The 23,680-nt window shown below is 41.9% G+C and overlaps 1 protein-coding gene across 2 annotated transcripts; it reads left to right on the plus strand.

Annotated features, from left to right (window-relative positions):
* Positions 1-435: 435 nt before the first annotated feature.
* Positions 436-22,274, plus strand: LOC102785472 (serine/threonine-protein kinase TAO1). 2 transcript variants are annotated; one of them, XM_087847355.1, is made up of 21 exons: positions 436-1,045; positions 11,619-11,877; positions 12,243-12,314; positions 12,564-12,665; positions 12,742-12,787; positions 12,874-12,970; positions 13,149-13,262; positions 13,575-13,666; positions 14,144-14,237; positions 14,432-14,513; positions 17,196-17,363; positions 17,583-17,789; positions 18,022-18,156; positions 18,369-18,605; positions 18,726-18,854; positions 19,714-19,797; positions 19,995-20,114; positions 20,213-20,452; positions 20,561-20,773; positions 20,973-21,155; positions 21,402-22,274. In XM_087847355.1, exons 2-21 carry the CDS (start codon positions 11,746-11,748, stop codon positions 21,891-21,893), a joined length of 3,039 nt encoding a protein of 1,012 aa, XP_087703481.1. In that variant the 5' UTR covers positions 436-1,045; positions 11,619-11,745; the 3' UTR covers positions 21,894-22,274. The 2 variants fall into 2 exon arrangements, with proteins under 2 accessions (XP_087703481.1, XP_087703482.1); XM_087847356.1 differs by lacking the exon at positions 436-1,045 and adding an exon at positions 1,489-1,631.
* The last annotated feature ends 1,406 nt before the right edge of the window (positions 22,275-23,680 follow it).

Below are 23,680 nucleotides of genomic sequence, written 5' to 3' on the forward strand. Positions count from 1 at the left end.
TTATTCCAGGTCGACCCGGAGTATTCCGTAAATCTCACAGATCACAAACTGGGGAGGAGGGGAATCTTGTAGTTACACAATAATGTCATTATAATAGACTATGCACAATTTCTCCATAGCTGTATGCTAGAATTAAGTCCTCGTAAATAAACTCTACTCTTTCCATTTTTCCACGGACGTGGTCTGTTGTCCACAGACAAACAAATGTTAAACAATTGCTATATATATAGCTACACAGCTATACAGCTCAGTGTCAGAAAGTGCATAAGGCCGAACAAATCGCGGGGAAGGGAATGTTGACAGTCATTATGTGTATTACTTTCTCCATCCACACACACCTCTGTGTTTGGAGTTGTTGGATGGCATAGCAAACTGTGGGGAGGGAGAGAGGGGGCAACATTTAGCCCGCGGGGTGCAGCAGGACAACCTCGACGAGTCCCCCACCCCCCCACCTCCAAAACTGTCACACGTGTACTCTCGCTTCAGTTAAAGCTGGCTCCTGAGCCGCTCCGACTCCTGTTTGTTTCATTAGCTCCTCGGTTCCTTCACGGTGGAAGGGAGGTGATTCTCTCCGCCGCCATTTTTGGGGAACTGCTTATTCGTAAAGAAACTTTGCTAGCTGCTTCCTAACGTTAGCAGCTAGCTGGTTGGCCAGTACCCTGCCTGCCTTCCCTGCAGCTCGTTGTGACAGTTTAAGCTTGGCAGTCAGTCGTTATCCAGCTCAGCTCTTTGCTTCGCTTTCATATAAATATTTATTATTTTACTTGCTGACGAAAATCGGTTATTGCTAAGGAGAATAATCGGGCTGGGCAGAATGACCGTCTGTATTTGGGTAGGGCAATTATGCGGTTAGATTAGCGAATTAGCATTGCTAACTTATCGGCTAGCGAATTCCGCACTCTGATTTGCCCGGATTGCTTTGCCTGCCCGTGATTTAGCCACAGACACCTTGCCCTGCTCTGTTTCCGAGTAACCGGATTAAGCAGCCGTTCATACCCCCACTTCATCTCAACCTGTTTGGATTCATTTTTCTTTTCTTGACAAGGTGAGTTGATAACCAACTTTAGCGTTCTGCTAACGTTTACTCTGTGTGTGTTGATTTGTTCTCCCAACGCTATATACTGCAACGGAGCTTAATTTCAATATATCTTAGCATACGAGTTAGCCAGCCAAATAGGATGCTATTTTCCAGCTAACCAAAAGTTGCTGTCACAACTTCTACAGTGTGTCACATCAACAGATTTTTTTTAGTCCGCTTATTGGGCAAGTTGAGTTACCCATTGTTAGTATGAAGACAGTATGTTTTTAATGGCGACGTGACATGTCTCTAATTGATCCAAATGTACAAGGGGAAATGCTGGGGAGCTAAATCGAGAGTTGTTATCATGGTAGTAAAAGGATGGGCACAGATTGCTTTACCTAAGCAGCGTTAGCTAGCTGCTTTAGCATGCTAATCCGCTTTATGCAACTATGGTTGAAAGCAGTGCCACTCCCTCGTTTTGTTTTTGTCCACTGTGGCTGTACGGCAACACTGAGTGAAACTCGCCTCTGAGGAGAGGAGGGTGTCTGCTTGGCAAGTTTGTTTACCTCTAAGGGACATCGTACTGTCTGAAAAGCTATGCAGTGTGGCGGTAGGTGACATTGGTCCAGGCTCATCCTATGTATGTCGCACGTAAGTTGCTTTCAGTGGCTTTGTGTTTACAAGCGGCGTTGGCCAGCAGAGTCTGACAAATCATCGTTGCCGTGTGCGAGAACGGGTAGCGCTCACGTCGGTCGGCGGCTGGTGTTTTTTTTTTTTTTTTTTTTTTTAGTGCATTGACGTGAATCGCATTCTTCAGTTTTCAGTGTTGATATTGCGTAACAGTGAATATTACTCGGCAAGCTTCCCTTCTGCCTGGCTTATCTGCGTCTTTGTCGCCTAACTTATACATTGCACAGAGGACCAGCCGCACACGGAGGCAACACGGCACTGAATGTGGTTCAGTAACGCCAGAGTTGTGGCACCAAGTTCATCATGCATCCAAGGCGTTGCGCTTCGTTTGGGGTGATTTCTCAAATGTCCCAGGCTTGGTGGCTGACATGCCTTCTCTAGATGTTTGTGTGCAATGTAGCAGGACTTTCTCTGCTACTCACTGATCACCAATTTTTCTGGCAGGCTGCCTGTCTGTCTGCTTTCCAGGTTCATTATAACTTGGTCTCATCTGATCACCTGCCAGTTGTTCATTTACATGTCTGCATGACTGTCAGAACAACAGTGCGTTCACACTGTCAAGCTACAAACCACTGAGTGGTGCACAGTGTCTTGATTGCTGGAGAAGCCCTTAAAAAGTTGTTTTCTTGCCTGCCAGTGTTCTATCAGGGTGATGTTGAATATGAGCAAACTGCATAATGGATTTAAGCACCCTCAGGAAAACTGGATTAGACACCAGAGCAAAGCCTGCAGTGGTTGCTCAAGTTGAGATCAAAGGCAGCCAGTAGTAGTCTTGCCTTATTGTAGTGAATAATATATAATACGCTTTCACATGTAATACCATGAACCTTACTTAGCTTATTGATTGTACAGTGCCTTATTATTGTATTTAATCTTTTTTTAGCTGGTATAAGTGAGGGCTACTCACATGATAGTGATCCTCAGGTTCCGTTTGTGTTGTTCAACATTCAGTAGTATGGTAGAGAGGGGAAAAATGATATGATCGTGGAGATGCTGGAGATGTAAACCGTAGCACCTATACCTTTTTAAAATATATATATTACATCTGTGTGCATCATGGGTGTGTTTTAAAAATCTTTTGACATCAGCGGTGGTCAGTGACACAGATAATAAGACTCATCTTTTAATGAGATTTTTTTCCCCACAATAAGGAGAAATAAGGGGAGACGTCTGCAATTGAAGGTGGTTGCTTAACACTTGGAGACCAACAACATATTTGATGAGTCAGAGTGAGAGCAAGAAGTCGGGGGTAGGGAGGCACATTTATTTTATTGTTTTCAGGTGATCAACTGAGGATACAAACTTTAAAATGAGACAAAAATGTCTCAAGATTGACATTGTGCATCCTAATCAATCATAATCTTTAAGTTCACTCTCAGATTTTGCTAATTATTTTGATTACAATTAACTGAAGGTTTAAAGAGTCTATTTGACCATATTTTAAGTAAGGGATGTGAATGAAGAAGTAGTTTGTATAAGGAAATGGTGCCAAATTGTGTAATCTATGGAAGTGTATGCCTTAAAGCTTATCAGCTCTTCATATTAGGGCTAGCATGTTTTTCTGACAGTTGTGCAATGCACTGCAATGACATTAAACTTCTAGCAGTTGAGCTTTTGTACACCTTTTGAGTCACACGCAAGCCCATTTTTCCTGCTCTGGTTGCTTTTTCAGACTCCAAAATTCACCTGTTCTGTTGTTGATAACCCATTGAGATCTGCTTTTATTTCAGCACAGTAAATGGATCAGGAATCAGATGAATTTAAGATGTGACCTGTAGATTAGGTAGTAATCTAATGTTATCAGAACTCATGCATATTCTCAAATCCAAAATGTCCTTAGACCAAGCAGCCCATCCGTTTTGACGAACCACATCCACTGAGACGTATAAGCATTTTGGTGCGTGGATGCCCGTATTTGCTTTTAAAGGGGCCATTTTAAATGCATTTGTTTTCCCTTCTCTTGTTCAGAGTAACTGTGGCATGTCGTTGACGCTCCTGACACTTGTCGCAACTGGAGGGGTGTAAATAGAGCTTTGTGATAGAAACTGGATGGTTCAGTCTTCTTAGCGTTTGGTCAGTGCGTCTCTCCTCTCCATCACCAGCTTTGCGATGGCACGAGAAATTGAGATGTGTTGTTGACATTAGGTAGCTTAGCTAGAGAGCGTTCACTTCTTCCACTCAGTGCAAGCCACAATCTGTAATCGGTCTGGGAGGCAGGAGCTTGGACACCCCACCCTCCATCCCAGAGGGATACAAATGTTGTGTGTAAGCCATTTTAATAACATCACATGCAGTTCATTAAATTAACATTTTCTCTGAACAAACAGTTATATGATGTTGCAGTGCTGTTGTTATTGTTTTTCTTCTTAATGGGGCGGCTGAGTAATTAACAAAGCATAAACTCAGTTTATTGACTGGTTCAAGCACAGATGAGTTACACATGACAGGTTTAATTTTTCATTTTTAAAATTAGTACCTCACTGGGCCTGACTGGGGTCGTTTATGAGCTGTAACTACAATCATGCTTCTCTTTTGGGCTTGAGAAGATTTTAATTATTGTGTGTTAATTAAGCGTGTGTTTTGAGAATGTTCTAAGAAATGAATAAGGAGTAGTTCACTAGGACCAGTTACATCAGGCTGATACATGATCACATCATGAGATGTATCAACTAAGTGCATTCCTATTTTGAATTATTTAACAGTACAGCATAAAGCATCTTCTAGGCACCATTTGTATGAATATGTGTGTGTATATATAACAAACATAACGAAACTATTAAATTCCCGCAGTTCTGTTGAGGGGGGGAAGCATATCCATAGGTGATCATAGGTATTCTGGTTAATAACTCCAGTCAAGTACAGTAGGCAGTGAGGGGGTGTGATCGCCCAAAAATAACTAAACACAAGCATGTGGGTGTAACATGGATGTGTTGCGGAACTAAGGAAGAGTAATCGCTCCAACAGTATGTTTAATGTGGTGGCTGGCAGAACATGTGGAGCAATGTTAACCTTCATACTTAATCTGGTATTACATTTTGTATTAAAAGCCATTATTGGTATAATTGCAGCTTGCCAAATAAGACTATGAATCATCCACTTTCAAGAATAAAAAAGGTTAATTGGAGTCTAATTAATAACAGTAATTAAAATGTGTTATGTTGTAGTAATGGATGTTTTAGGATGGGTTTCAATTGGCTTTTATTAAAATTCTTTGGAACATCCTGTACATATTTTTCTCTGCTGTTGGTGAGCCGTCCACCACAGCATTGCTCCTCTGTAGCTAATCCTGTGGAGCTGAGAGAAATTCACTATGGAATCAATAACTTATTTGATTATTTATTATCCTTCTCCATTTCTCTCTCGCTCTCTGTCTCTCCCCCCGCTTCTCAATCACACCCATTGCTACTTAGGTTTGTGTATTGCTTGCGTCTTCATTAGGCATCATGGTGATTTTTACAGTGCAGAAGAAATCAATTCGCATAACTCTTCAAGAGAGAATCAATTTTCTCAAGCAGTAAAGCAGAACAGTGTCCAGCACTTCTCCTCTTAATAATCGCATGTGCTTACACACATCTAGCAATGCAGCTCAGATTTTTCCAGATTTAGTCATGTGACAGCGTTCAGTGCTTGATTCGCTCTTCTCTGTAGTGTTATTTAAATTAGAATTAATCTTTGCTCCTTTTGTTTCTGTATTTCCCCTATAATGCTAAAATATATACATATATAGGCTCCTGCCTACGATAGCCGTAATGCTCCGACAATCCATCAAGCAGTGCGGGTTCGTAGCTTAGCAAAGTCGTACTAAAACATTTAACAGATTTTCGAGCGCCGTGCACGACATAAAATCGTTTCAAGGTCAGTAAACACAGCCAGAATTCATACATAAGGCACACGGGATTATAAGGGGCACTGTCGATTTTCAGAAAAATCAAAGGATTGATTTTAAGTGTGCCATATTTTCCAAAAAACACGGTAATAATGACGGCCCGCTAGCATGCGCTACCAAAAATAGTGCTTTGTTGTGTATCTGACAGACAAAAGCTAAACCAGTTCCACACCACTGAAGTTGCAGCATTTTTACAAACCAATTCTGGTTCATCAGTTTCATTCAACGATCCGCTTTCGTCATTGTCATTCTCCGTCGCCGCCATGCTTTTTCCGCCATGTGCGTATGAAAACAAAGGCACTGCGCATGTGCGTTTCACCCATATTCTAGTGTTTAATATATTTATTATTTTCCACAATGAAATACAAAAATACAAAGCAGGTTTACCCATATTCTATCGCGATATTTCATTTTCTTATCTTTGCCCAACATTATATCGGTATTACCGTGAACGGTATGGCCCAGCCCTAATTGCAATTAACCATTTTAACTGCTGTTTTTTTAAGTTATGCTTCATTACACTAACAGAAAACCTGCATCTTTTACATTTTAAAGTGTAATAATTATGTGAATAGAAAAGCATCTAGCATGAGAGGGAAAAAATTACCATTGTAATAAATGACCACTGCAAAACACTATTGAGAAATTATGTAGTTACCTTTGTATTGCCTTTCGGTTACCTTTCTAACTGCTAGACGGTATACCAGATGTACCAGTTTTAACTTCCTGGATGGCACACATTTTCTAAATACCACCATGACGGTGAATAGTCAAAAGTTGTAGCTTTAAAGGTTCCACTGAGACAGTGATTGCATTAATTGGCCATACTTATCAGGTACAGTTCTAATGCGGTTAAAAAATATATAAGTCATTTACACTGAATTATATTTAACATGGAAAATTTAAGTGATTAGAATGTATATAGTTTGGAAAACTAGTAACTACAAATTTACCAAATAACACCACTAAAGCCTTAATCACACAGGTCTAGATGCCAGTTGTTGTGTATTAATTTGTAATATGTATTCCCTGGTTGGTTATTGAGTTATTGATTCGTGATTGCTTTGCTGTGGTCCTCTGTAGTTTACATGGAAGATACCAACATGTCTGCAAACACCATATATTCTAGGTGCACTTGAAAAAAGGGTGACATGTCTGCAAACACTTGGAAAATACTCGCCAGGTGGGAGTGAGACTAAAAGGCACAACACAAACCAGAAACAGAAAATGTTTGCCTTCAAAGTTAAAGTTGTGCCTTACCAATAAGAACCAAGAAATTTTACTTTGAAGGATGATCTTTTCCATTTTGTATCTCACCTTTCACACTATTGCTCGGTGAATAGTTTCCAAATGTTTCCAAACAAGATGGCATCTTCCATATAAATTACTGATGACCACAGCAACTTGCTAGTGACCAGAGCAATGTAAAGCAATTTTCAGTACAGGACCGTATACCTCTCTGTCATCAATTTCATGCTAGCGAATGCCAACAACCTTCAGCAACCACTGACCATCCGGTTCCAGAAACCATACTTTTCCCTTGTCACCAGTTGCTGCCAGTTGGTTTCAACAGATCTCTAGGGCTGTGTGAGTGATGCCTAAAGGGTCTGCTGAGTAATGCAGGGTAGTAAGTACTATCACCGAACATTAACAGCTGTGAGGGGCTCTATGGCTGCTTTCATCAGTACAGTAAAGACAGATGGGGGATCAAAAAAAGAGTGCAGAGGTTCAGCAAAATGAGGCATCTGTGTTCATTTCTGGTCACAATACTTCTGTGTTTGGCATTTATTGAGTATGGGGCTCAAGCAGCTCCGTCACGCACAGATGTAAGAAAACAGGTGAGGTAAAGATTAAGCTAATAGGTGTTTGTTGTTTGTTTGTTTTTAAACTGTTGAGAGAATAAAGTTTGTTTCAAAGCTGCCATTCAACACTACCAAATATACTCACCTATAGAAAGTGCCGCCAAGTATCACTTCTATAAGTATAGTTTGCCAAAATATGTTATTGTTATGCATCTAATAAGTTTAATAATAATTTATTTATTTTGATTAAAAAAAAAACCTAAGAGTAGATTATTTATTTGGGTTTTTGTTGTATGTTTTTTATGTTTTATTTTTCTATATATTTTTTAATGTAATGACTAAAATGGTTTCATTCTAGTCCGTTTTAAATATATAATTAAATATATATCAATGACTTTGTTAATATTGCTTACGTTAAATAGAAATAAAAGGCTTGTTAGCATGTAATGTTGTAGCCGTGCATTGTAGCAATCTGTGAGATCAGTGTGGTGCATTTATGAGGAAGCGTAGTCACATGTCTGCTAGAAAAAATCATTGTGGTTTAGGAAAAGTTACAGAAAACTTTGACAGCAGACTGTTGTTAACATTTTTGGTTGTTGCTGCTGCTCCGAATGCTTTGTCAGTATATCGTTCTGACTTTGCGACGAGCTTTTAGGTTAGAGCTGATATTTTTCTTAATTTGTCAGCAACACTGGTTTGAAGGTTTTCTACTTTCACGCACGAAATCCCCAAAATCTCAGAGTACACGGTACATGTGTAATCACATCTCTAAGCGTTAACTTTAAAGTTAACATGGCCGTGCCATCTGCTTTTTTTAATGCGGTAAAACTGCCACATGTAGATGTTTTTGTGTACATGCTACATATAGTTACTGAAAAATGTTGATGAGCTTGATTGGCAACACATGACATGAAGATGTTATGCACTGCCTTTCATTGGAACACTAATGCATAGTTTCGCTTTTCTTTGGCAGTCCAGCACTCCTGTTGGCCCTTTGACCAACATGAGACTGGATGTCATGTGTATTTTGGGAAATTCACACAAGTTCACATTAGCATCTCACACCAAGTAAAACCTTGCTGTTGAGGTTCCATGCATGATGTCAAGTATGTGCTTAAGAGTTGTCTACCATATTGCATGTGATATAATCACTGGTTGCTATGGAACAATGTTAATTCCACAACTGGTTGGCAAGTGGTTTCTGGAGTTTGTTGGCTGTCGCTCGGTGAAATTGATTGCAAAGAAGGTGCTGCACCAAAAATACCTTTCCATATTTGTCTTCAAATACTCCCTAACTACCAGCCAAATGAGAAATAGAGAAGGTTTAGCTTCAGAATAAAAGTTGTGCCTTAGTGCTGTAGTCAACATGTTGCAAAAGGTGCAACTTTTACTTTTGAAGGCAAACCTTCGCCATTCCCGGGTTGTGTCCCACACTCCCAAACGGAGAGCAGAGCGGCTGGCCAGTATTTGTAGACAAGTCTGTCACATTGATACAATCTACAGGCAATCTCACAACATGGTAGCAACCAAAGCAATCACAAGGAGGTTTTTGCCAACTGGTTGGAAAATGCATTCTTTTTGGTAGCGACAGGTGGTTGCCAAGCAGTCACTGACAGGTGTGAATGGGGCTTGAGCACTTATTTTTCCAGCAACTGCTATCAAATTTCAACTACTTCTGCTGGCTTAGAAGTTAATGTCCCATGGATAGTGGTCACATGTATGCAAAATGTCAATACCTGTATATTAAATGTTTCGTGTGTAGTTAAATTGACCCCTGTGTATTGTTAATGAAGCTTAAAAGTTTGCTTAACAGCAAAGCTTTAAGCTTATTTGCTTTTTTTCATTATGGCAGAATTAGAAAAATCTGAATCTCTATTCACTAGAATTCAATAGAATAAGACTGGACCTCTGTTTTTCTTACTTAAGCATGTTTATATTAACAGTTTGTATTTTATTCTGTCCAAAATATTTATTGTCTTTGAGGACTCTGTTTCCCCATTATTTTTCTTTCTTTTCTTTTTTTTAACAGTCAGCTGGATAGCTTTTTCAACAGGACAGATGTTGGGGAATTTAATTCAGAGTTGTTGAGGTTGTACATACTGCTGTTATTATAAATACTAAATATTTTTACCACCCCACCCTTTCACTACTCACGGCCGTCTGGATTTACCAACATTTTTGTTTGTGTAAACCCTGGACCTCTAAAACAGAATTTCACACATGGTAAATTAGTTTGCTCTGTGAGAACATGATTGAAGATCAGAAAACAGGGTCTCAGCAGGCGTGTTGATCTCCACTCGTAGTTATGTAACTGCCAAAAACACAGCAGCAAAAGTTAAAGCCTCTGATTTTAATAATGAATTTTAAATTCAAGCAAAAGAGAAAAAAAACCTATAATCCAAACTCACAAGGCAACATGTAGGTGAGAGAATTTTTGTACAAACTTTCAAAAAGTTTGCATGAAGCCTACTTTAATTCTCGTTATTAAAGAGTGGTAGCAACTAGGGATGCACCAATACCACTTTTTTGGAAACGAGTGCGAGTACTTGCATTTCAGTACTTGCCGATGCCGATGCCGAGTACTTAATAAAAACATGATTTAAATTTGCAGGTAACAGCTTTAGTCCTATAATTTAACAAAAAACAAACAAGGGACTAGTTTGGAATTAAGAACATTTATTTAAAATGAAAAGCATGTTGTATGCAACATATTGCAGAATAAATACTTCTAAAAAAACAAAATATAATTTTAAATTTGTTCGTCTGTTTCTCTGTTTAGAAGTCTTACTAGCACAGTCACAGCTGGGATGACATCAGAGGCTAGTGCGTTGTAGCTGCTAACTTTTTTAGTTAGTTCCTCAAAGGGGGCGAGGATGGCAACAGTTGTCTCCATAAGAGCCCATTGGTGAGCGGTGAGATAGTCAGGGAGTTCGTGCTCGGACACCCCCAGCACTCGCTTTTGCTCAATGAGGGACTGGAGCATGTAATACGTGCTGTTCCAGCGCGTCTGTACGTCCTGCTGCAGTCTCTTTATTGGCTGGTTGAGCTGTCCCTGAATGTCCTCGAGGCGGGAGTAGGCTAAGGCGGAATGCTTAAAATGCCCAACTATTTTCCGTCCCACTGCTATAGCATCAGCTATGCTCCTCTGTGCTAATAAGCGTGGGTAAACTCTTTGTACTCGTTGTCGTGTTGGGATTTTAGGTGCTTGATTAAATTGCTTGTGTTAGATGCGCTACCTTTTGAGCCTCCTCTGGACAATTTCGCTGAGCACAATTTGCAGTCCGCCTTTGTTTTTGCGTCTTCGTTCACTTTGAAATAGTTCCACACGGCTGACTTGTCTCGCCTCACCTTCTCTGAGCTGCAGCTGGGGCCTGGGGGCGGGCACTCGGCGCCTGTGATTAACCCCTTACATGCAGCTCAAACATAGACAGGTCTCAGACCGTGGTATCGGTCCTCGGTATCGGGGGACTTTTGGTATTGAGGCCGATACCCGATATCGGTATCGGTGCATCCCTAGTAGCAACACTTGATTATATTTTTTAACAATACCTTCTTAAGTGATTAACGAGGGGAAACATTCGCAGCATTCACATTCACTCAGCATACTAACGTGCAGTACATAATTTGAATGAGGCTTGTAAACAGTATTAATCTTGCATATGTAAATGTGTTAGTTGTGAGTCCGATGATGCAAAATATTTAGCCCTATGCCAGGATTGATCAGTCAGTGCAGCTCACCCTTCATTTCTGCAGGCCAGCTCATAGCAGTGGACATGAAATCAATTCTTGTGTTGGAATATTTGTATTGTCCAGTCATCCCAGTAGTTTAAAGATCTACAGTAATTGCTGAGGCAGTGCTAGTGATGACTCAGCGGTTAAATTAGTGTCAGTAGCTGAAGGCCAAAATCACCAAGTATAATATAGTTCAGAGGTGACCTTTCTGACCAACTCGGTCGTTTGTGTTTTTCTTTTCATGAAATATAAAGCTATATTCTGGCCCTGTCACCCTGTGAGCAAACAAGCGTTTGAGAAAATATTTCATTTTTGCTTTCTTTTAGGTCAAAGTTGTGCTCAGATTTCCTTCTTTCCTCTTTGAAGGTCTTTGACTCATCTTGCTGGTATCGTCAAACTCTTGTTCCTCCTCTGCAGGATCAATGTGTTTCATCTTGTCCTTGCTAACACATCTCGCTGTCTCTGTCTCATTTTTTTGTCCATGCAGGCGCCCATGTACTGGTTCCTTAGGGTCATCGATTACCGCAGATGAATCTTCAGCTGCTTTGCCATAGCTCAGCAGCCAGATAGTCCCATCGCCTTTGCGTGGGTGATAAGGGACTACATTAACCAGGATGCCCTCCTCCGTAAGGGCAGGGAGCCTCAAGGATCCGGAGGTGGCTGAGCTTTTCTTCAAAGAAGATCCAGAGAAGCTTTTCTCCGACCTCCGAGAAATTGGCCATGGCAGCTTTGGCGCCGTCTACTTTGTAAGGGAACTGCATCTTTACTCTGACACAAACAAAAGACAGAGTCACTTTGGATTAGATGAGTGGTTAAAAAAAAACTGTACACTTTAAAAAGTGATAAAATCAGTTAAATCGTGTAACACCGAGCCCATAAACTCCACAGGAAAGTGTTTATTTGGATGTAAATGTCCTCAGAGGTGTCCCTGCCTTTTGGCCATTATAGAGAATGCAGGTTAAATATACTCCTGGCTTCATTTTTCAGACTCGAAAGTTACTTCCATCTTTTAAAGAGTTCTTGATAAACAACATCTCAAATGCAGATAATTAATGTTACAGTGTATGTTCTGATTGCAGCATGTAGCAACAGTGTCCTTCTCGTTTCCCAGGCACGGGATGTGCGCACAAACGAGGTGGTGGCAATTAAAAAGATGTCCTACAGTGGCAAACAGTCTAATGAGGTGAGAAAATTGCGGCCAGAAAATAGATTAAAAAAACACAAATTTATGCAGCAAATCATGAGGCATTGATGCCAAATAGTCCAAATCCAAATATAGAAAGAACGTTATAGGTGAACATTGTGCTGTTTCTGAGCTTCCAGCAAAGTGGAATTCACTTTCACTGAATCAGTAACTTTGCTGCAGACACAGCCACCTCTGGTTCGCTAAGCCAGTCAGCGATTGCCATTTAAATCTTTATTTCCCCAACAGAAATGGCAGGACATCATAAAGGAGGTGAAGTTCCTCCAAAGGATCCGGCACCCCAACAGTATAGAATATAAAGGATGTTACCTCCGTGAGCACACAGCATGGGTGAGTCTAGTTTACAGGCATGCATAATCTCACACTGCCTAGCACCGCTATTCTTAAAATGATGTCATGTTTCCAGCTGGTGATGGAGTACTGTCTTGGCTCGGCCTCTGACCTGCTAGAAGGTGAGGAGCAAACAGTTGTTTTTACTCTTCTAAATGACATGTGGATATTTGAGTGAGTTCACATTGTTCTGGTTGTTTTCCTACAGTTCATAAAAAACCTTTACAAGAAGTTGAGATTGCTGCCATCACACATGGTGCTCTGCAGGGGCTGGCCTACCTTCATTCCCATAATATGATCCACAGGTGAGTGAGGTCCTCCATCAACTGTTTATTTTATTTTATGATATTTTAAGTATCTTAGGAAGCAACTGTAAACACTACATCTCTCCACTTATCCACATGCTGTGATGTTCTCTCTCTCTCACTCTCACTCTCTCTCTCACACACTCTCTCTCTCACACACTCTCTCTCTCTCTCTCAGGGATGTGAAAGCTGGCAACATCCTGCTGACTGAGCCTGGCCAAGTCAAACTGGCAGATTTTGGCTCTGCCTCCATTGCCTCACCTGCCAACTCTTTTGTGGGAACGCCATATTGGTAAGTGAAATCTGTATGAAGTTAAAGTGTAAGCGTGCGTGTGTGTATGTTTTGCGTGCATAAACCAAAACTGAATTTATCGACTCTTTAAGTGGGTGTCTGTTAAAAGCAGCGATTGACCAGAACTGATTGTATATTTTCACATTCATACCCTGCCGATATAGTCAAATGCTTTGATACTGTAATCAGTAACAGCATATGATAAGGATTTCGACCTTGCCTTATTTACTATTAATTTACCCTATATTTATATTGTGTGGCTTTTTGTCTGATCCCTTGTCCTGATTTATGTTTTTCCTTGAATTTATCCAGGATGGCCCCAGAGGTGATTCTAGCTATGGATGAAGGCCAGTATGATGGAAAGGTGGACGTCTGGTCCTTAGGGATTACCTGTATAGAATTAGGTGAGTGACAGTGTGTTTGTATGATTGAACTGACATTTATAAAGCTAATTTTCTAGTCTTGTTGAGCACTCAAAGCACTTTAACCTGCAACCCACATTTAACCAGACATTCATACAGTGCTTTATTCTATGTGTCTTAACTTTATTTACCTCACACCTGTGGGCTAATATAGAATCAACAGTTATCTTAACTTGTTGTGTGGTGCTAGTGCTAATAGTGTAGCACCACGTGACCTCTATTGTATCAATAAAAATGTAACAGCAGGAGAAAGTTACTTTTACTGGAAATGAAAGATTAAGGATTTGCTCTCCCTGACAAAGTGATTGTGATGTTTTGTTGCATCAGTAGTGTTTACTGATCACAAGTTGGGTATTTTTTACTTCTCATCAGTTGTGAAAGGCAGCGTTAACCCTTCACTTACTCACACCAGTCACCCTGTAATTAAATTGGTGTCTGACTGATGTCGTTCTGTTCCAGCGGAGAGGAAGCCTCCCTTGTTTAACATGAATGCAATGAGTGCCTTATACCACATAGCGCAGAATGAGAGCCCCACGCTGCAGTCCAGTGAATGGTGAGGTGTCACACATGCACTCACACAGTTTATTGTCTGTGTAGTTAAATTCAGACGTCTGCTGGGGATGTCAGCAGAGAGTTATTCTATCTATATCTAGTGTTTTGTAGCTGAAATAATGATGTTTGTTTTTGATGCCCACTCTCTGTGTCGTTGTTTTTTGACAGTCTCTCTTCTCCTCGTCTTTGTTCCAGGTCAGAAGATTTTAGAAACTTTATCGATTCTTGCCTTCAGAAAATCCCCCAGGACCGACCGCACTCTGACGACATGTTGGGTGTAAGTGTGCGCACATGTGCTGATGTACCGTACACTGCAACACAGAGACAGAGAGCAGCAGGGTCACTGTGCTAAGATGTGATACTGACGAGCCCTCTGGTGATGAAGCTCCCTGTGATGTTTGCACTCTGTTCTCTCCTCACATAAGCTTCTATTTTGATTCTTTAATCCTCTGTTTCCGGATAAACTGACAGAGACACACACAACCAAAACATGTACAGACACACACACATGCACACAGAGCTTGGTGTAATTACTATGGAGATGTGACTTCAGTGTCCATCGTTAAGTCACTGAGCAGCTGTCGCTTAGCCTGCTAATAGACTCTCTGTTGCTAATGGAAGTTGTCCTTAGGGTATGAAAACACTGCACATTGTCTTTTTGTTTTTTTGTTTTTGTTTTAAATGTCAACTTCTAAAACTGTGCCTATCTCAAGATCAGCTGAAATGTGTTTTTAGCTGCTGCTTAGTGTGGTTTTCCTGTATGTGACTTGTAGCCCAACTTAACCATCGATTTATTTCAGTCGCGTTATTCAGCTTCTGTTCAAACGGCACGATTGACTCGCAGGGGTTAGAAGTTCGTAGGTCATGATGCAGGGTCTCACACTATACGGCCCGATGCTGTGATGCGATCTGAGTGCTCACACTGTGCGTCCATAAAATTAAGGTTATAACAGAAAAGCTTCTCGTTACCCCACGTATACTACACGATGCACGACACACGATGAAGCCCGAAACTCAGACCGATCACCAAAACGGTTGCACGACTGAAAAATCGGCTCAAAATAAGCCAAAAATCGCACAGTGTATGCCCATCTTTAAAGTGCGTAGCAAATGCCTTTTAATCTTACGAGGAAATCCGTGACTTTATCTACCTGGGTATTATTCTTAGCTGTCATAACTGTCATAGCTTCACAGACAGTCGTCTGGATGATCTGCTCTTGTGCACATTTCTTCCCCTTATACATGGGGTTTCTGGTAAGCAGGCACATGGTAGGAAGAGTCATTGTCAAAATGTAATAGTAGCTTATGCGCTGACATTTTAACTATTGTGGCACTCATTCTGGGATTTTAATGTTATATATTAAGGGTTAACTTTTTATCTCTGACTAACTAATATAACACATGTTCCTTTTGAGGATCTTGGGTTTAGGGTTAGTGCCAAACCACAACCGCTCAAGGGGCTTTATATTTTAAGGTAAAGACCCTACAATGAATACAGAGAGAATCCCAACAATCAGACGCCCCCCTATGAGCAAGCACTTGGCAACAGTGGGAAGGAAAAACTTCCTTTAACCTCCTAAGACCCAAACTCTTTCGTGGCATTCTTAGTTTCTTTTTGCTATTTGGGCTGATTGGGACCTGATGAATGTAAAAACAAAGAATTACCAGATTTTTTTTATTTATTTATTTTTTACCTGATTTTTGTTTCTGAGAAAAATGAGATCCACATATTAGGACATTTGTTTTAAATTTTGATAGAACAGTGGCAGTATAACGTCCTCGTAAGTGGATATCAGGCCCCTGTAGAGCAAAATTTTGTATTTTGGTCTAGACAACCCAAAATGTGATGTCCAAGAGGGGAGAGAGACAAGACAGAAGACGCACTGTGGAAGAGAGCCAGAGATTAATAATAACTAGTATTAGTAACTAGTGTTATTAGTAACTAGAAAGTATTAAGGTATTAGGCTGCACCTCTTGACCTCTGAATTCAGGTGTTTTCAGTGTTGTTGTCACGGGTGTATAATAATCAAACGCCTAGCCCTCTGCTTTTTTCAGAGGATGCAAGTTAAGTTCCAGCAATTTTATTTGTGAAATTACTTCCCTGCTAGATAATTCACAGTCTGTCAGTAGTATTAGTGCAGTGTTGAAGTGTTTAGGAACTGTGTGCTGGGAGCTTCATTGCATGGGTTTCCATGACAGAGCAGTTGTAGGTGTTTCTTTTGTTTGCAGATACTGTAACTTATTATTATACGCTAACTTGCAAATTTCATCTAATGTTATGAGACTGCAGTGTAAAAATCCAAGCTTCACTTGTGTTTCAGTAGAACTTCTGACGTGTAAGTATATTTGATCAGTCAAGAAAAGACTTGAAAACAATTAATTTGTGTCATTGTCAGACAAAGAATATACATATTAATATTCAGGCATAAACACACACCAATGGGATCATCACTCTTAGATTGACACTAATCAATCAATGCCTGAGCACCTTTGTCCCCAATTTAACTGGTGTGGTTGCTCTTGAGTTGCTGATCCTGAAGCAGTATACCCAGGCCTGGGCTGTAAGGCTTTTGTCGGTGCAGGTCAGCATAGAGGTTAGGGGCATAGGGAGAAGGGACAGCAATGATCGGGCATAGTATGAGACAACCTTGCCTGGTGTGAGTCATCCTCCCATTAAATCCCAGAGCTATGACCTCATCACTTGCATTCAATATCTTTTGGCAGTACTGAATATCCCATCATCACATTCATAATATTTGAAATGTAATGCAAAAAAATGACTTGCATAACTAGTAACACTATGGACTCTTTATAGGCTTGTCTTGTTAGTCTGTTTCTTTTTCTTTTCCTTTTTTTACTAAGGCTCTCTGATGTTATTTCCCCGTCTCCTGTCACGTTACTTAGAAACCTACCAGTTAAAAATGGACATGCAAGTAACTTTCCTTTCACCGCCCCACAGCACGAGTTTCTGCAACGTGAGCGTCCAGACTCTGTGCTGATGGACCTCATTCAGAGAACCAAGGATGCCGTACGAGAACTGGATAACCTGCAGTACCGAAAGATGAAGAAGATCCTCCTTCAGGAGGCCCACAATGGGCCCACTTCAGAAGCCCAGGATGCAGACGAGGTGTGTGAACGTTTGCTGGCTACCATCCAAACTTGAGCGACAAGAACAGGCTTCATGTGGGCACACAAATGAATTTGCCACTTTAAAAGGGCTTTCCTCAGTAACTCTAAATGCCTTGTTTGTATGCATGTCTGTCTGCGTCTCCTGTGTCTTTCGTTCTTCCTCTTGTTCCCTCGCACGCCGTCTTTCTCTGCGCCACTCTTTCGGCTTTGTCTTCAGGACCTGGAGCCTGGTGGAGGTCGGACAGGAACGGTGAACAGCGTTGGCAGTAATCAGTCCATCCCCAGCATGTCTATCAGCGCTAGCTCCCAGAGCAGCTCTGTCAACAGCCTGAATGAAGCAGCCCAGGACAGCCGCAGTGAGCTGGACCTAATGGAAGGAGATCACACAGTCATGTCCAACAGCTCAGTCATACACCTCAAACCGGTAGGTGAAACGACTCGGACACATGCTAACAATTTAAAGGTGGATTCTTCTGATCTCAGTTTATAATAAAGCCTCACATGGCTTCGCTGGGAGCTTGGGCTCAAGTTACATCACTTCACTCTCTCAGTCCATGCATACATGTCAATGCTCCAAGTGTCTTGAATGTGCTCTGTCCACGGTTACACTGTGTAGTGTATCTTCTCAATTATTCTGTTGTCTTACCCCCCTCCAGGAGGAAGAAGAGAGTCTCTCTTTGGAACAAGCGGCCACCAGTGAGCCCACTGAGCCCCAGCCAACACCAGCTCAGGCCCCGAGGAAGCACTACCGCAACAGAGAGCACTTTGCCACTATACGCACAGCATCACTTGTAAGAACACATTTGCTTACTAAACCTTCCTTTGATTTGACAAAAGGACTGAAATATTATGTGTTATGTTTAGCAAATGTTTAAAATTCCTTGGTGGAGACTTGCGAGTAGATTTATTTACCACTCACAAGCACAAGTGTCTAATCAGATAAGTGGAATGTCCTAGTGTAACAACAACGTTCTGATAATTCTTCTTCATCGTCATATTGTAGGTGACACGTGAGATGCAAGAACACGAGCAGGACTCGGAGCTGAGGGAGCAGATGTCAGGATACAAACGCATGAGGCGGCAACATCAGAAGCACCTAATGGCCCTGGAGAACAAGCTGAAAGGGGAAATGGATGAGCACAGGCTGAGGCTGGACAAAGAGCTGGAGAGTCAGAGGAACAACTTCACCCAGGAGATGGAGAAGCTGCTTAAAAAACATCAAGCGGCCCTGGAAAAAGACGTATGTAGACAAACAAAACTAAAATATTAATTCAGAGGAAAAACACAGTTAATAGTCTGTAGAGACAACAGCGAAATGCTCTCACATTATGATATTAAACTACATTCATGTTCGATTTAGCTGAAGACGTTTGCCAACGATGAGAAGAAGTTCCAGCAGCACATCCAGGTTCAGCAGAAGAAGGAGCTCAGCAGCTTCTTGGAGTCGCAAAAGCGGGAGTATAAACTACGCAAGGAGCAGCTCAAAGAGGTAACGCACATCCGCCTCAGCAGATAATAAATGCAGCCTGTTTATCAGACTAAATAAAGATAATTATAATTAAATTATAATTTAATATAAATAATAATTAGTAAATTTATAATATCCAGTACTGCACAAAAGTCCTGAGTCACCCATCATTTCTTTATATTTTGCTTCCACTGAGCCAGACTTGTAATTTATCAATGTGGTCTGACTCAGTAGTTCTGCAGATTTTCAGTTTTTCTTTGGACATTGGCTGCTTTTTCACTCAATCTTTGTCTCAGTTTTATTGAGTTATTAGCTCACCATCTACTAATTTACAAGTGCTTTTTAAATGACTGTAACTCCGTTTGTGCAAGAGACATAATTGTAATGGGTTTGAAAAGAAGAGAAGACGAGCTTTACGAGGAGATTGCTGCCGTATCTCATAAAGCATTCACAAGGTACTGCTGTCTGAACACAGACAGAAAAATCAGCTCTGCCTAGATTTTACCATGTGCGCTTCACATTACTATGACTCCTCCACCATTTAAGCCAAGAGAGGAAATTCAAATGGTTCCTGAAAATTGAGAATTATTTTGTAATTTTCCAGCCTAAAGTCCATGTGTAAAGTACAGTGGATCTCACCCCCATTTCCCATTTTGCTAGCAGGGTAAAAACAAAAACACATTTTACTTCAGTCGAGAACTCAAATATTTTTAATTTATTATCATCCAAGACAAAGACCGGGAACACGCTTCATTTATTTTTGCTTGAAGGTGGGTTTAAATAGTTATTTGTGAGATGTGAATTTTGACCGGCGCAGGTTAAGGAATGCAGGGCTTCAAACGCTTTTGTGTCAAACTGAATCCCTGCACCTGTGTGGCAGGAGCTGAGTGAGAACCAGTCAACACCAAAAAAAGAGAAGCAGGAGTGGCTGTCCAAGCAGAAAGAGAACATCCAACACTTCCAGGTGAGGATCACTCAATATGTACCCTTCAAAGAACAAGTGAGATTTTTACCTAAATTTGGTCATCAATGTGCACTGTTACTCGCCTGCCCCACAAAGCTTTATTTGCCGAGTCTCTTTGATTTTTTATTTATTTATTTTTTTTGGCAGTATGAGTTCTATGGTTATTTATTACAAAACCATAATATGTTTATTTCCAGGCTGAGGAGGAGGCTAACCTGCTGAGGAGACAGAGGCAGTATCTGGAGCTGGAGTGTAGGCGGTTCAAACGCAGGATCCTCATCGCCAGACACAATGTGGAGCAGGACCTGGCCAGAGAGGTGTGGAGAGAAACAGGAGAAACAGATACCCAGCAGCACAGTCTCACTTTATATCACAGTTTTATGATACGTATTTGAGTTTTTGTTTGTTTGTTTAGGAGCTGAACAAACGTCAAACGCAGAAGGATCTGGAGCATGCAATGCTGCTGAGGCATCACGAGTCCATGCAGGAGCTGGAGTTCAGGCATCTGGCGACAATCCAGAAGGCCCGGGCAGAGCTGATACGCACCCAGCACCAGACAGAGCTCACTAACCAGCTGGAGTACAATAAGAGGAGGGAGAGGGAGCTGAGGCGCAAGCATGTCATGGAGGTCCGGCAGCAGCCCAAAAGCCTGAAGGTACACAGAAAGATGGGGACTGTTTCTTTTTCCTTTAACAAATCATTTACTACCAACACTTAACTGGAATTAATCCCATCTCATTCAACTTTTATTTTTCCCCTTTAGTCTAAGGAGCTTCAGATTAAGAAGCAGTTTCAGGAGACCTGCAAAACGCAGACTCGGCAGTACAAGGCCCTCAGGAACCATCTGCTCGAGACAACACCCAAGTCCGACCACAAGGCTGTCCTAAAGAGGCTGAAGGAGGAGCAGACTAGGAAGCTGGCCATCCTCGCCGAGCAGTATGACCACTCCATCAATGAAATGCTCTCCACACAGGCTGTAAGTTTCATAAAGGAAGATCTGCAACATTTATCAAACATAAGTCATTTCTGAGCAACATAGTGAGCATGTAGCTATAGATTATTCAAAGCTAATTTGTTTAATATATTTGTGAAGGGCATCTTTAATATTTTCTTAATGCATAACAGCCACAGAAGAACCCGTTTATGTAGGTCTGTTTCTTTGCTCCCTCCCTTAGCTGCGGTTGGATGAAGCTCAGGAGGCGGAGTGTCAGGTGCTGAGGATGCAGTTGCAGCAGGAGCTTGAGCTGCTCAATGCTTACCAGAGCAAAATCAAGATGCAGACAGACGCACAGCACGACAAGGAGAGAAGGGAGCTGGAGCAGAGGGTGTCTCTGCGGCGGGCTCTGCTGGAGCAGAAAGTAAGAATGGCCTTTGTCTAATGTCGGGATGTGGCTGAGTGCATGTTGGGAAGTGACAGGACTGCAGTGCTCTTTTCATATCACTAGTTTACCTCTGCATTTATATGCACCAATTCTCTGTAGGTGTTGCACATACAGTTTGTTTTATCTTTAGTACGCTGGGATTGTTCATACGTTTGGCCAGTAATGCAAACAATGTAGTTGCCTGTTTTTTTCTCCGGTGTCAAATTGTGTTTATGTCCCCAGATCGAGGAGGAAATGCTTTCCCTGCAAAACGAGCGTCTGGAGCGAATCCGCTCACTGCTGGAGCGCCAGGCCCGAGAGATTGAGGCTTTTGACTCGGAGTCCATGCGACTGGGCTTCAGCAACATGGTGCTCACTAACCTGGCTCCCGATTCTCAGGGAGGCTGGGGAGGAGGAGGAGGCCAGGGGGCTCAGGGGGGAGGCCACTGGCCGGGAGGAGGTGGAGGAAGCAGTCACCATAGTCATCACCAGGGGGGCTCCAGCTCACAGCAGTCCTGGGGTCACCCCATGCTGGCTGGGGGCCCACCACCCTGGAGCCTCCACCACCCTGGTGGGGGTAGTCAGAGGGGTAGCCAAGGAGGTGCAGGAGGGGTGAGGAACAGCCCGCAGGCTATGAGGAGGACGTCATCAGGGGGGAGGAGTGAACAGGGCATGAGCAGGAGCGCCAGCATCACCTCTCAGATCTCCAATGGATCCCACCTGTCATACACCTAAAATACACACGCACACACAAATTGTCTTAAAGCTAATATCTCGCTCCGAGATAACTGTACACAGACACACATCACGCACATACCACAGTACATCTCGCACTGCACAGTACTGAGGCTGGGTTTACCTGAGCCCAGCCGCTCTCCTGTCACCACTGCTCTACATCAGTGTACTGCTAGCAGCAGTCTGTGGAAACCCAGAAGACTTGAGACTAATAAGATACCCGAGGGCCATTTACAGTAGTGCAATAGTAGTTTTCTTGTTGTTTTTTGTTTTTTTTACTGCAGCATACACTGCTGTGTGTGTTTGTTACTGCCGTATTAGTCTCTGTTGCCACAATCCCAAACTAGTGTGTTAATTTTCTATTGAGAGTAGTTTGTTTGCCATCTTTCTGTTTTAAACCCAAGTGGGACCGATTGTGCACAAAGGTGCTGAGCTTGTCCTTCAAACCAGATTTAAACTGATGAAAAGTTAAATTAGATTATTTATGTGTAGTTGGGGGAAGACTAGAGAACAGAAGGACTGTTTCAAGCGACGCTTGACGCAGCTGAGGAAGTAAATGGACCGAGAAAGAGAGCGAAGGTCGTTGCAAGTGAATAGGTGTGGGTGTTGCTGACTGTTTAGCTGCAGTGCAGGGGGACAGTTGTGGTGACAGTATTAATTCCAGCTCCAAAGCTAATCAAGCTGACTTGACGTGAGAAGTTTCAGCGAGATCATTTTCATGGAAAACAAAGCTGCGTACGTTCTGGTGCGAGTGCCATGCGGGTTTCTTGAGGACCGTGAGCCCAGCTGCCAAAGGTAAAGGTGCAGAGTTGGATTTGTCGTTATAGCTACTCATGCCAACAATACTGTGGTGTAATGAAACACATTGTGCCAGAGCAAGGCAGTTCGGTGGACATTAATGCCACGTGGCCAAGGGAGCCACTTGTCCTTCGTGTTCAGCTCTGTTATCTCACCTCTTGGGTTTCCACAGGCCTCTGGCCTTCACTCACACCTGCCCAGTGGAAGGCCAGTCTGAAGGGCACTTGGATCCTTATTAGTCTGCAGGCCCTATGACAGAGATGGGTTTTCAGCAGCACCTAACCTCAACTTTGAACAGTTTCAAAACTGGTGTTCACTCATCACTTGTTTGCAATACAATTTCAATCTGATTTGGCACCATTTTAGTGATGCACTATGCAGTTAGAAATAACAACAACAAGAAAAGAGAAAAAAAAATTACACAAGCCTTTTGGCCTACCTCAAGAACACTCAAGTTAGAGCCTTGAATGTCTTGATTTGCACTTTGGCGTAGGCTTTCACCCACTCTTAATTGTTAATCGGACACATTTACACAAACATGTAGTGGCTATTCATTTTATTCGCCCAGGCAAACATTACGTAAGCCTGGTTTATAAATGCATGTGCGTTGAAAATAGCACACTTAGCCTTTGTGAGCTGAGTTGGATGTAAATTGGCAACACAGTCAGCAGCAGCAGGCAAATTTATTAATGTATAAAAACATCCGTGAAGCTTTGGGAAGAATTATTATTCACAGTTGCCCGAAATGCCTTTTTGTTATTTCTTTGTTATTTTCTTTATTTCATTATTTTTTTTTAAACCTTCTAAGACCCTACAGTGAAAACAAATGAACACAGAGTGAGGAGGAGCTTCACTAGCCCTCAGCTTGGTTGGTGACTGCTGAACGTTTTTGAAGAGTGGATGGGTGGTGATGCTGGGATCTCCGCTGCCATGCCCCTGCAACCTTCCCCGGTCTGACACCCCGCTCTGTCTCACCCCTGATGACCACA

The sequence above is a fragment of the Neolamprologus brichardi genome, chromosome 10, assembly GCF_056152115.1.
Source record: "Neolamprologus brichardi isolate AB-2024 chromosome 10, ASM5615211v1, whole genome shotgun sequence".
Lineage (NCBI taxonomy): Eukaryota > Metazoa > Chordata > Actinopteri > Cichliformes > Cichlidae > Neolamprologus > Neolamprologus brichardi.